Raw genomic sequence first — 13919 nt, forward strand, 5'->3', positions numbered from 1 at the left:
CTTGATAGTCAAACTCCCATCACCACTGAAATCTGATTAACCAACCTGTCCAATACAATCTCTCTGCACTCCTCCAAATGATGTTCAAGTTGGACCTAGGTGCTCCCTAGTCCTTCTCACACCTATGTGCCTGGAAACACCACCCACCTTCTTTTCTCTCATCTGAATTTACTAGAGCCCCAGGGGCAGGTCTCATAGTCTTCCTGGACTTAGGTTTTTCTAGGCACTGACTACTGGGCATTCATGATGAGACCTGCCCCTGGGGCTCTAGTATTTGGTGTTATTTAAAGGGAGGAACAAAGTTGTGACTCCCCAGCCAGAACAAAGGATCCTTGAGGGCAACTGTCTGTTGTCTTTTCACGTCTCCCCCAACCAGGCATTAAAACATGCACAGAAATTCCTGCTGACAGGCTCATGTGAAGTTACAAGTTACAATTTGGTGAAAATGCCCCCAAATATTTCCTCTATTTCCCAAGGAAAGGAACATAAATATATAGAAATTAAATTAAAGACAAACTTAAATCATTCCTATTTCTGCATGCTTGGTCTGTGTGGGAAAAAAAAAAAAATCATTTCATCTCTATCTCCAACCCAGACTTGACAAATAGAAAACTCCCTAAAACAATGCATACCAAAAAAAAAAAAAAAAAAAAAAAAAAAAACATACCAATTAGTCTCACTTAAAGGTTTCAGGAAGGAAAACACAGTTAAACTGAAAACGGTTAACTGGTGTTTAAAAAAAAGAAACCAGCCCGGAAATGTTTTTAGGACTGCGTCTATCGAAGTCCCTTAGGGACTGATTTGTCCTTCAATACATTCTTCATAGCACCTGCTTTCACCAAAACCCAACAGCCCAACGCTAGAGCTTTGTGAGTGAGATGCAGAGTGGAACTGTTCATGGAGCTACACAGCTCTGAATCATGTCACCCAACAGCAAGCAACAGCCACATGAAGGATTCCTAGCAGTGCCCTGTGGCCACTACAGTGGGCCATGGGAAGCCGTACAAACAGCAGATGGCATCCTGCAGCCCCAGCTTCTCCTTCTGCCTTGTTCCTCTCTCTAGTCCATGCCTCTGCTTCCCCACTGGCCCACTGGCCAAATATACTCAGAAAAAAAGTCCTTGCACAAGCCTCCACCCAAATTAATTCCACATTCTTTCAAGAGGCCTTGAAAGGTACTGAAATTCGGGGAAGCTCTTCACTAGACCCCTCACTGGAATGCCAAGAAGTGATGTAGTGGCCCTTGACATAAGGGCTTATTCCCATTTATGAAACTGAAATTATTTTCTTCTAAGCACAAAGCTAACAAATGTGATCAAAATAGAAAATAAACAATCCTCATTCAAGTGCTCAGAATGCAGCACAAATAGGATCTTGGGATAAATAAGACAGAGCTGTGAAATTAATAGGGGTAAGAAGAGGGGAGGGTCAGTAGGAGAAGTACACCAAGGGGCTGCAAGGCCTGGGAAGGCAGATGGAAACCATGGGTTCTGAGGGGCCAGGCATGGCAGTGCAGAATAGTCCACCCTGGGAGTGACTGGAAGAAGGACTGCAGGGTCCCCGCAAAGAACACCTCACACTCCCAGCTTGCCACATACTTGTTGAACTATTCTGGGTGGATACCTCCTTCCTGGATGGCAAAGGGGACAGGCCCAAGATGCAGAAGGGAAGGGAAGTCACACTTACAATGCAGAGGATGCGCCCTTGTCCCTCATACTCTCTGAAACATTCCAGGAATAATTCTGGTTTCACTGCTATTGTTTGTTGTTTTTGTAAATAAACCGCAAAAATCAACAAATGGCCTCAAAATTGAACACGTGATTTACAGCAATTCCTATACCAAAACACAAATAATGCAGAACAAATAAGAGAAAAATTCCGGTCAGGCTTTCCACTCACCCATGGCTGGTGGCTGGCATTCAACTCTCCAGCAGCCAGGGAGTCCATTTTCTTCTCTGCTGGCCATCCTCAGGACTGCCTGGGGGGCCTGGGTGTGCTGCCACCTGCAGGCCAAACAAGGGAAAGACATAAGCAATGGCCCCAATCATGCGCCTGAAGCCCCTCCTATATCCTCAGGCAGCTGGAAGACCTGAGTCCCCACGGTGGCACGAGAGCCAGGAGCACTCACCGAGTGCCAACACCTGCTGGGTCACAAACAGTTTCTGCTTGGGATCCCAACACAGGCAGCAGAGTCAGCAAAAACTCTAAGATATCAAGAAGTCAAGCATTTCTTAACAACAGCAGCAAACTCTTACACAGGGCTGTGGTTACCAGACACTGCTCTAAATAACTTACACTTGTTTACTTATTTCATCCTCACAATGACGGGTAAATATTTTAGGTCTCTGCCAATTTGCCTGATTACTGAATTAGGTTGAATCATTAAAATGAATAACTTGATAATACTCAATTTCAAAGAGGGGTCACATATGAAAACTCTTGTGAGAGATTCTCAGCATCTTGCAGACATTCATTCCCAAAATATCCATTGAGTGTTATGGACCAGACACTGCTCTAGGACCTGGGAAGAGAGGAGTGAACACACAAGACAAAGTCCCTGCTCTCACGAAGCTTCTGTTGTAGTGGAGGGAGGCAACAATAGAAAAGGAGACAAATGCCAAGCAGAAGAAAAAGCAGGGAAAAAGAGATACAGCACGATGACAATGCTGTTAATATCCATTCGTTTATCCACTTATTTCCAAGGACTTACTAACCATGTCATTTATTGCCCACAGCTGCATGTCAGGCACTGTGCCAAGGATGCAATTATGGGTAAGAAATAGACATGGTCTCTGCCTGTTTGGAGTACTTACATAAGAGGAACATTTATTATTAGTCAAATAATCACCTAAATAAATGCACAGATGTTAATCTGTGATAGGTGTGGTAGCAGAATTGCATGTAGTCCTTGTGAGAGCATCTCCACGAGGCCTGACCTCGTCTAGGGGGAGGCCTGAGATGGAGTGTGGGGAGGAGCAATGTGTTAGTCCATTTTGCATTGCTATAAAGGAATATCCGAGACTGGGTAATTTATAAAGAAAAGAGGTTTAAGGCTGGGTGCAGTGGCTCACACCTGTAATCCCAGCACTTTGGGAGGCTGAGGCGGGTGGATAATCTGAGGTCAGGAGTTCAGGACCAACCTGGCCAACATGGTGAAACCCTGTCTCTACTAAAAACACAAACATTAGCTGGGTGTGGTGGTGCATGCCTGTAATCCCAGCTAGTTGGGAGGCTGAGGCAGGAGAATTGTTTGAACTGGGGAGGCAGAGGTTGCAGTGAGCCAAGATCATGCCACTGCACTCCAGTCTGGGTGTCAGAGCGAGACTCCATCCCAAAAAAAAAAAAAAAAAAAGAAAAGAGGTTTGGCTCACAGTTCTGTAGACTGTACAAGCTTGGCACCAGCATCTGCTTGGCTTCTGGTCAGGCCTCAGGATACTTACAATCATGGTGAAAGGTAGAGGGGGAGCTGGCGTGTCACATGGCACAAGAAAGAGCAAGAAAGGGGAGGAGATGCCAAGGCTCCTTTAAACAACCAGCTCTCACCTGAACAGAGTAAGAACTCACTCATTACCTCTGGGAGGGTACCAAACCATTTATGAGGGATCCAGCCCCATGACCCAAACACCTCCCACCAGGCCCCACCTCCAATGCTGGCGATCACATTTCAACAAGAGATTTGGAGGAGACATACATCCAAACCATATCAAGCAGTGTCCCTGTCAAAAGCACACCCTGTGCACAGGCTGGATCATGGGCAGTCAGCAGGGATAGGAGGCAGGGTGAGGCTGGAGAAGCAGTGTAGGCAACCCTTGCATGACACTGCAAGCCACAAGAGGAGATCGAGCCTTAACCCTGGAGAACTGGAGCACCACACAAGGGTCTTAGGCAGAGGAGTAATGCATTTAGATGTATACTTTTAAAAGATTATCTATGTAGGCTGAGTAATGGCCCTGCCAAAGATGTCTATGTGTGAATCCCTGGAGGCTGTACATATGTTCCCCTACATGGCAAAAGGGACATTGCAGATGTGATTCAGGGTTCTGAGAATTGGAGATTAACCAGGTGGGGCCAATGTAATCACCAGTGTCCTTATAAGAGGGAGGTAGGGGGAGATCTGACTTCAGATGAGAAGCCTCAGAGTGATGTGGCACGAGAAAGACTTGGCTTCGAAGAGGAGGAAGAGACCCTGAGCCAGGGAATGCACTGGCCTCTAGAAGCTGGAAAAGCAACAAAACGATTCTCCTCTAGAGCCTCCAGAAGGAATGCAGCCCTGCCAAAGCCTTAATTTCAGGACTTCTAAAATAGTAAATTTGTGTTGTTTTAAGGCACTGACTTTGTGGTAATTTGTTACAGCAGCAATAGGAGAATAGGACATACTAGCTCCTACGAAAAACCAGATTGGACGTAAGGGCAAGGGGAGGCAGGGACCAGCTAGAGGTCACTGCTGTGGTTCAGTCAAGAGGTGTGAGAGCTTGCACCACAGTGATGGCCGTGGGGATGGAGAGGAGTGGAGTTGAAGGACCCAAGCAGGGGAAGAGCCGGCCAGTCAAAGGTCTCGCTGCAATCTGGCAGATGGTACTGGAATGCTACAGCAGGTCTCTTTCAGGCTCAGGCCCTGGCTGGCTCACCCTGGCTGGAGCCCAGAACTTTTACAGAAGGAGGAAGCTCACACCAGGGCTGTAGAGCACTCCCAGACAGACACACCATTTACTTGCTTAACCTGCCAACCCCATTCCTACAAAAAAGTTCATGAGTCTCCAGGAACAAGCCTTAAGAAAGAATACCTGGGGAATTTTTACTAGACAAAAGGTAGCAATTATTTCTGCTAAGCATTAAGTCTTGCAGCAAACTTTTTTTTTTTTTTTTTTTTCTGTGAACAGAGATTTTGTAATTCTGGAAGAGAGGGGTCCAGATTTAAATATACATATCTCTAACCTAGGTGATGGAGAACCATGATTAAATCCAACATCTAAAAACTTCGTGGTCAGTAGAAAATGTAGAAATTAAAGAAAGACTAAACAAGAAACTAGGAGACTCAGCCTCTACTCTATTCTTGCTTAATAATCCAGACCTACTTAAAAAATGGGATCCTAATTTGGTCCTGTTTAATGGAGCTGTCAAGAAGAAAAAGCAATAAAAATTATTTGAGAGAATTTTAGAAACATTCTCCTATTCTACTCCAAAAATATAAATAATGCACACTCCAAAACCAAGTACCTTGGATTGTACTGAGAGATGACAATGACGTCTTAACGGTACTATTTCCCCATGATGTTGCAGCAGGCCACAGAGACCTCACTGAATTGTAAGAGCAGGAAAGGACCCAGGAATGCCTGCAGATGACAAAACACCAGGTAGTCCTGTCAGCCTAGGAGCATGTTAATTTAAAAATAGATATTTTTTTTCTGGTGACAAAAGTGACATGTCTATTATAGGAAAACACAAACAACTCCTGTAGTCCAGTGATCTATAGATAACACATTTGGAAATATTTTCTTCTAGTCTTTTTTCTCCATTGATTTTGGCACAGGCACACACACACACACACTCACACTCACTTAATTTTTAACAAAATTACAATACTGTATATACTTTTATAATCAGTTTTATGTAACAGTATATAATCCTCCATGTATTAAATATAGTTTTCATTAATGGTAGTATCCATCATATGAAGAGCTATGAAGGGCCGGGGCTGCGGGGTGGGCTCAAGGGCCTGTAATCCCGCACTTTGGGAAGCCGAGACGGGCCGGATCACGGAGGTCAGGAGGATGAGACCATCCTGGGCTAACACGGTGAAACCCGGTTCTTACTAAAAAAAAATTACCAAAAACTAGCTGGGGCGAGGTTGCAGGGCGGCCTGTAGTTTCCCAGTACTTGGGAGGCCGAGGGAGGGAATGGGCGGGTAAACCCGGGAGGGTGGAGCTTGGCAGTGAGCTGGGAGATCCGGCCACTGGCACTCCAGGGCCTGGGCGACAGAGCGAGACTCCGTTTCAAAAAAAAAAAAAAAAAAAAAAGTATGAAAACATCACTTAACCAATCCCTAATTGCTGAACAACTGAGTAGTTTGTTTTTTTTTTTTTTTTTTTTGAGACGGAGTCTGGCTCTGTCGCCCAGGCTGGAGTGCAGTGGCCGGATCTCGGCTCACTGCAAGCTCCGCCTCCCGGGTTTAAGCCATTCTCCTGCCTCGGCCTCCCGAGTAGCTGGGACTACAGGCGCCTGCCACCTCGCCCAGCTAGTTTTTTGTATTTTTTTTTTAGTAGAGACGGGGTTTCACCGTGTTTGCCAGGATGGTCTCGATCTACTGACCTTGTGATCCGCCCGTCTCGGCCTCCCAAAGTGCTGGGATTACAGGCTTGAGCCACCGCGCCTGGCCAGTTTCAAACTTTATGGTAACATAAGCCATTGGTAGGAACCTCTTCATCTACGGGAATATCCCTAGATATAAATCTGTGTCTATAGCTCTGATTATTTCCTTAGGGTCCTATTTCCTACATCCATGCATTGTCATTACTATTTTGTTATAATTAATTACCATCTGTAATGTACTTAATATTTCTCTTTAAATCAACTCATTTCTGTCCTTAAACAAATGTATTTTAAAAGCAAATCTGACTGGGTGTGGTGGCTCACACCTGTAATTCTAGCACTTTGGGAGACCAAGGCAGGCGGATTGCCTGAGCTCAGGAGTTCGAGACTAGCCTGGGCAACATGGCGAAACCCCGTCTCTACTAAAAATACAAAAAATCAGCCAGGCGTGGTGGTGCGTGCATGTAGTCCCAGCTACTCAGGAGGCTGAGGCATGAGAATCGCTTGAACCTATGAAGCAGAAGTTGCAGTGAGCCAAGATTGTGCCACTGCACTCTAGCCTGGACAACAGGGCAAGACTCAGTATCAAAAAAAAAAAAAAAAAAAAAAAAAAAGCAAACCTATTTAAGTGGAAAACCAACATCATATGCCATAAATGAAGGCAATCATAATATGTTTTATTGGAATAAAAAAACACTGTGGTTAAAATAGAGTCAAAATACTGCTCTCCCTTTGCTCATTCTTTTATATAAAATGGGAGATTAGAGAGGCTTAGTGAGAGAGGTGTTGAAGGCATGCTAGCACCAAGCTAAAGTTTTTCTCCTTCCCTTGATCAGAAGACTGAAAAGGAATTGAGCATGGGAATAACTTTCTCACTGTGAGTCAGCGTTAGACAATGTGGCAAATGTGTCCCAACTAGAATTACCCTGCGCCACCTGAAATAACCTCCTACGAAAACATGCCTTAGGACATATTCTTGAAAGTAGAACTGGGATAAAAGGTATGGACACTTTAAGGAGCTTCTGATAACCAGAGCTCAAACACCATCCAAGTTAGTTTTACCACAGTTTTACTATAAGAGTGCCCATTTTCCTTCATGTTCACAAATATTAAGTACTATAAACAAAATATTGAAATAGTTAAAACGTTTCAGCTTTTTGGTGTAAAATATCCAGCAGCTGAATCTTCAAAGACTATTTTCATGCTCCTCTAGCTAGTCCCTGACCCTAGGGCAGGGCTATTTTATGAATCTTTAGTTAGTGGTAAGCTTACAACAAACTGATACTGCACTTGGTTTCGCCAAGCTAAAGTAAACTCTGTAAAACATGAGGAAGTGACTTTAGCATTTGCAAATATTTCAGAATGCCTTTGTGCCAGCAAAGGTCAAACAAGGATCAGAATTGCATGGATTCCAAAGTATACTTTTGGGAAATAAGAGACCCAGAGAAGCATTACTCAAGATACAATTCACTACAAATTTTCAGCAAGTCAATGAAAAGTCTAAAAGAAATACATGTTTAAACTTTCCTATCCTGGTATAATATGCAATTGCACAAATAGGTTAGATTGTAGACTAATGCAATTGTTAATATTTCTAACATAGAAAAAGGAAAGTGTATTTTGAAGCAAGAAGAATTAATAACAATTGGAATTGTTCAGGTTATTCCCGGGCAGAGACCTATGTGTACATGTGCCTGTGGGGAAAAGGTGAGGAAAAAGAGACATGAAAAACATCCTTATGTAATCCCAGCATTTTGGGAGGCCAAGGCAGGCAGATGACGAGGTCGAGAGCTCGAGACCATCCTGGCCAACATGGTGAAACCCCGTCTCTACTAAAAATACAAAAATTTGCTGGGCATGGTGGTGCACACCTGTAGTCCCAGCTACTCAGGAGGCTGAGACAGGTGAAGTGCTTGAACCCAGGAGATGGAGGTTGCAGTGAGCCGAGATTGCATCACTGCACTCCAGCCTGGGTGACAGAGCGAGATTCTGTCTGAAAAAAAAAAAAAATTATTATGTTTGGAAGGAGGTTATTGGTTCTGATTTTGTGAGAGACAAAATACAAGTTTATCTAAGCTTAAGAACTAAATGATGGCCTATTGTAAGATATAGAACTTCCAACTCACTGAATAAAAAGAAGGAAAGAAGAAACAGAGGACAAATACACTTTGATGAATCCATAGAGTCACAAGGAAAAAAAATGCATGATAAATACACGGCAAAACAAGATGGCAAAAATAAGACCACATTTATCAGTGATCAAAGTAAGTAAGAATGAATTAAATTCCATTATTAAAAGATCAATACTTTCACCCTAAATGCCTATGAATGGAAAATGGATAAATTATGGTACATATTCCACTTTAATGGATGTGTATGTGTGTGTATGTATGCATATGTGTGTGTATACACCATAGAAAGAGGCCCATGAGTTTCAGCTTAGAAAGTTGTAGAAAAATATTTGTATAAGCATAGGAAAGGGTCCAGAAAAACACACCAATATGATATCTGTGGTTGCCTATAGAGAGCGGTTTACCTATGAGTTTCAGTTTAGAAAGTTGTAGGAAAATATTTCCATAAGCATAGGAAAGGGTCCAGAAAAACACACCAATATGATATCTGTGGTTGTCTATAGAGGCTGAAATGGACTTTCCTGTCTCACGTTACAAATGTCTACACTGTTTGAATCTATTACAAAAGCATAAGACCAAAGGAACATGAAAAAACAAATGTAATAATAAACGTAATAAAACGGAGCAATAAACGTAAGGGCAGGATCAGTGAAACAGAGGACATAGAGGACCAAAAAAAAGGTGGTTAACAAAACCCGAAGTATTTACTTGAAAGTAGACAAACCTCTAGTGAGACTGATCAAGAATAACTGACACAAGATTTTTAAATAATGAGATTACAGAAAAAGGAAGAAATGACAAATAAAAGACATTTTAAAATGTATAAAGAATAATATAAATACATGATAACACATTTGAAAATACAGATGAAATGAATACATTTCTAGAAAATAAAAATTACCAAATTTGGCACAAAAAATGTGTATAACTACTTAAGAGACTCAAATAATTTTGAAACCTCTTCCCCATAGAGTTTCAGACCCAGAACATTTTACAAGTGCCTTCTACTAACTTCCAAGGAGCAGAAAATCTCTATCTTAATGGAGTTGCTTTAGAAGATAGAAAAAAAGAGAAAACATTGCCCAACTTAAGGTTACGTAATTTTGAAATTACGTACAAATAAAGAAAAATACAGGATAGTTTCACTTAAAAACATGGATGTTAAACTCCTAAATATTACCTAATCAAATGCAAAAGTATATTACAAATACATCATGATAAAGTAATTCACTGCATTAGTCGATTGTGGAAGAGGTTACCAGTACTCACCAGTCTCTCTGTTCTCTTCCTCCTGGGAACACCACCAGGCTACATTTCCCAGCCACCTTACAATTAGGTGAGACCCATGAGACTAGTTCATGCCAATGGAATGTGAACGGAAGTGCATCTAATTTTCTGGCTCATGAAAACAGGAGCATTTTCTTTCTTTTTCTTTTTTTTTTTAGATGGAGTTTAGCTCTCGTTTAGCTCAGGCTGGAGTGCAGTGACGTGATCTTGGCTCACTGCAACCTCTACCTCCCAGGTGAAAGCGATTCTCCTGCCTCAGCCTCCCGAGTAGCTGGGATTACAGGCATGTTCCATGACGCCCGGCACATACTAAAAATACAAATAATTTTGTATTTTTAGTAAAGATGGGGTTTCTCCATGTTGGTCAGGCTGGTCTCAAACTCCCAATCTCAAGTAATCTGCCCGCCTCAGCCTCCTGAAGTGCTGGGATTACAGGTGTGAGCCACCGTGCCCAGCAACAGCAACATTTTCTAAAAGCAATCAGAACTCAACACCATCCTGGGGTAGAGCAGCGGGGGACCCCATGTTTTAAAACTTAGGACCTTAGACCATCCTTGTCAAATTCAGATGGTTTTATCAAAGTTAAGATCATTCAAGTTTTGTTTCAGTAATGGGTCTTATGATCAGATCTGTGTGATTAGGTTGAATTCATTATTATTGAGACAAAAATTGAGTTAAAGGGGATTCTTGGTATTGGCCTGCAAAAGCTGACATTACTTAAATGTAAGTTAAGTGCCTGACGATTTAGTCACTTTACTCTTAGCTCTTAGCTCTTTCACTCATCTGTCCTTGTTCTGCACAACCTGCCTTATGGGTAACTTGAATACATTATTTTCTCTCCTCAGGGGATGGGGAACGCCTTAAGGGCAGGGGCTGTTTCCACAGCGCTGGGGGGGAGGGGGTGGGGCGAGGGGAACCCCTTCCTGCACACCAAGAATGAGTTGTCTATACTTGATAAAGGACAAAGACAAGGTGGCACGCATCTTTCATGCTTCTGCTGGCAGATGCAGTGGACTGGAAATTTCCTGGTCTGGGAAGGACTCCGTCTGTGAGTGCACCTATCCCTGACCATCTATGCTAGCCCGGGGATGGGGGCCCCAGCAGAGTGAGGCCCTGACTTCACATCCTGGCCTAGTTGCTCTCCATGCCTGTGATCAAGGGAGATGAGCTGCCAGCTTGCTTGGTCAGGGAACACTTGGAAGGCACCCCAAGGGTCCCCAGGTGCACCAGATCTAGGAAACTTACGCAAACTACACGAGGGATGGGGTGGGGCCCAGTGGGAAAAATGAGTCTGACAGGTCAGAGGGAGTAGACTATGAGCTCAGGTTAGGCATTCTGTTCGGTATTTTACGTACACCCTCCAACTTTTGATTTTTACCAACACCCAGGGAGGTCGGTGCTCTACAAAAAGGAAAGGTGTGCTCAGGTGGCCCGACTTGCCACGGTCCCAGCTCGACCCCGGGCTGCTAGCCCCTTGGCACGCTTGTCTGAGGCCTCCCAGGTGTTCCAGCCCGCCCTGGAGGCTCAAGGCCACGAAACCCAGGGGTGCCGCGTCTCAGGCCCTCCCCGCCCCCACGGCAGAACCCCAGACCCTGCCCCGGTCAAACGCCTGGCGTCGGGCCCGCCGGGTCCGCAAGGAGGAGCCCGCGAGGCGGCCGCGAAGGGGCTGCGCTTACCTCGCCCGGCGCGGGCGCCCCAGGGCCCGCACTCCAGGCTGGCCGCCGCCGCATTCTGCGCCCCTCGTCGGGAACGGCAGCTGCGCCAGTCCTGGACACAACCACTTTCATTTTCCTCAACGACATCGGCAGGAAAGCGAAAGCGAAAACCTCCGGGAGGCGGGACCGGGGCCGAGCGCGGGCCGGCAGCCAGAGGCGGGGGCCCCGGGCTCGGGTCTGCGCGTGGCCTGCCCGGTGGCGTTCGGGGTGGAGCTCGGTCTCGCCGAGTGCCCGAGAGCGATTCCGCCGCGCACACCTGCCTCGGCGGGACCCGGGCCCGGACTGGACGGGAGGCTGGGCAGGCCCGCGGTAAGCGGAAAGGCGCCCGCAGCTCTCTCGCCGGACCGGGACAGGTTCCTCCATCTGCCCTTCATTCAGCGTTTACTTGAGCCTGTGGCTGGCAGCCGGCCCGGGACCTGACCGCTGGCGGCGCTTCGGGCTCTGGCCTGAGGAGGCGGGTGCCAGCCTGAGCAGCTGGGACCAAGCCTCTGAGGAGTCCTCGTTGGAGGGGACTTGACCACGAGGTACCAGGCATCTCATCTGGGGTCAGCGGAGAACCCAAAAGTCAATGATCTCGGTGAAATGGGGGTCCCTCCATCCGATAAGAGAAACCGGAACAGCAAGCCTATGGTTTGGACTCCCTGGTCTAAGCGGTACCCATCAATATCTAAACATTTAGAGATTCCAGGGTTCAGTGTCTGGCCATCTCTTGTTGTTAGTGATTTGGGACAAAATATTCAAGTAGTTAGACTCAGTTACTTCCCCTGTGGGATAGGAATAATAATCATACCTACCGCCAGAATTTTAGGAATGAACAATAGAAGGAAAAAATACTTAAAATTTTCTGTCAGCCTCTAGGTAGGTTCCTTGAGGGCAGCAACCAAGTCATTATTTACCTGGATGCTTGATAGACATTCTCCAATGGCCAGTGCATCAACTTGGAGCTATCTCCATGATAACAGGTTAGTTGTCAAGGTTTGGACAATATTTTCTGGAGTTTAAAGACTGAGGAAGCCCTGAAATTTTTTTTGGAAGGTGTCTCAAACTTAGCCTGACAGCCCCTACAATTATGCCATGGAACCAGGTTTTTGTTAGAGCAGAGCACGGCCACAACGTTTAATGGACATTCCTACAGCAGTGTTCAGCGCTGGCCACTGAAGTCTGAAGATACTTTTGCAAGCATTTCTATTCACTTGCTTTTACAAAACATTGGCAAGACACCATACTCCAAACACAATTTGCCCTGTGTGTACGTTTGTTGCAGAGCAAACATAAAAGTTTTTGCCACAGAGCAAACATAGAGCAGTCTGTTATAACTGGAACAAGAAACCCAAATAAACTATTAAATCTGCCCAGAGTCACTTTGGTTTACCTGTTTGTAATTTGGGCACATTCCCTGCAAGATGGAGGCCCTGGTCTGTGACTGATGTAGGGGCTTATATGTGTCCTTGCAATAGTTCCCTCAAGAGCAGGTGGGAAAGTGGGGCAGGCCAAACGATGACCTTAGAAAAACAACAGCCTGTTTCTCTGTCCAGAAGATGATACTTTTAGTCTGTAGTATGAAGGAAAAAGAAAAACAAAACAAAAAAGGCAAATCTTGGAGCCTCTTCCTCCTTATAGGACAATTCTTGACTCCAAGATAGCAAAGTAGAGTTAAATCTGCTTCTGCATAAAAACTATGTTTGGGAAGATGAAGATCAGGAAAAGATGGAAGAGATATAAGAAGATAAGCCAAATCCTGGTTACCTTTTATAGACATCACACATGTGAACAGAGAGCATCAGGAGTTGAAGGCCGGCCTGAAGTCTTTCATCTTGGCGACTTCCCAAGGTTTTGTCCTTGACTTTGTGGGACCAAAAATCTCATCTGACTTCCAGTGTTCCATAGTTGATTAGCACTGTTGCATAAAGTCAGAATACCAATTTATAGATTTCATTCACTATTTGCTACAGAAGTGCTATGCTAAATGCATTACATGCATTACCTCATTTAATTCTCCCTACTATCATGTGGTGTATTATAACCTATTTATTTTTCATTTGGGAGAAAAAAAGATGAAGGAAATCCCAAGGTCACATAGTTACTATGTATGTTAGTGGCAGGGTTTGAATCAAGGCCATCTGACCCCAAAATCTGCAGCTTAGCCATTCCTGTTAGAAGCAAGACTGTCAGGAACACAGGACTTGAGGCCACCTGATGAGTATATTCTCTTCTTATAGCCATGCAGTTTGGAGCCCAGTAGTCAGAAGGTGGCTTAGTGAGCCTAAAATCAGAATCAGAAGAGTGAATTGTCTGACTTAAACAGTTAATGATATCAGGCTTGGGCAATGTGGGATGTCTTTTTCCACAACACAAGTCAAAACCTGTAGGGAGGACTGTTCACTCATCCCTGCTGGCCTGGCCTGCCATTCTCCCTAGATGGGGCCTGGTGGACACCATCTGTTTGTGTCGATAAGGCTCTCTTTATCAGTGTACC

The 13919-nt window shown here is 44.7% G+C and overlaps 1 protein-coding gene across 5 annotated transcripts in view; it reads right to left on the reverse strand.

Annotated features, from left to right (window-relative positions):
- Positions 1 to 12246, reverse strand: part of LOC108529590 (uncharacterized) — a 67882-nt gene extending 55636 nt beyond the window's left edge. Inside the window, exons 1-3 of one of the 5 annotated variants that reach the window (XR_001885581.1) lie at positions 9711 to 9924; positions 5218 to 5333; positions 1900 to 2003 (exon numbers count right to left, since the gene is read on the reverse strand). Coding sequence is in view for 1 of the 5 variants with exons in the window: in XM_017872028.1 (XP_017727517.1) it covers positions 1920 to 2003; positions 11405 to 11806 (486 nt within the window). In the remaining 4 variants the exon portion in view is untranslated. Of the gene's footprint in view, positions 1 to 1899; positions 2004 to 2128; positions 2232 to 5217; positions 5334 to 9710; positions 9925 to 11404 lie in introns of those variants that run through there. The other 4 variants (XR_001885580.1, XR_001885582.1, XR_001885583.1 and 1 more) reach the window with 4 other exon arrangements.
- Positions 12247 to 13919: the final 1673 nt, after the last annotated feature.

The sequence above is a fragment of the Rhinopithecus bieti genome, unplaced genomic scaffold, assembly GCF_001698545.2.
Source record: "Rhinopithecus bieti isolate Rb0 unplaced genomic scaffold, ASM169854v2 scaffold_5889, whole genome shotgun sequence".
Classification (NCBI taxonomy): domain Eukaryota; kingdom Metazoa; phylum Chordata; class Mammalia; order Primates; family Cercopithecidae; genus Rhinopithecus; species Rhinopithecus bieti.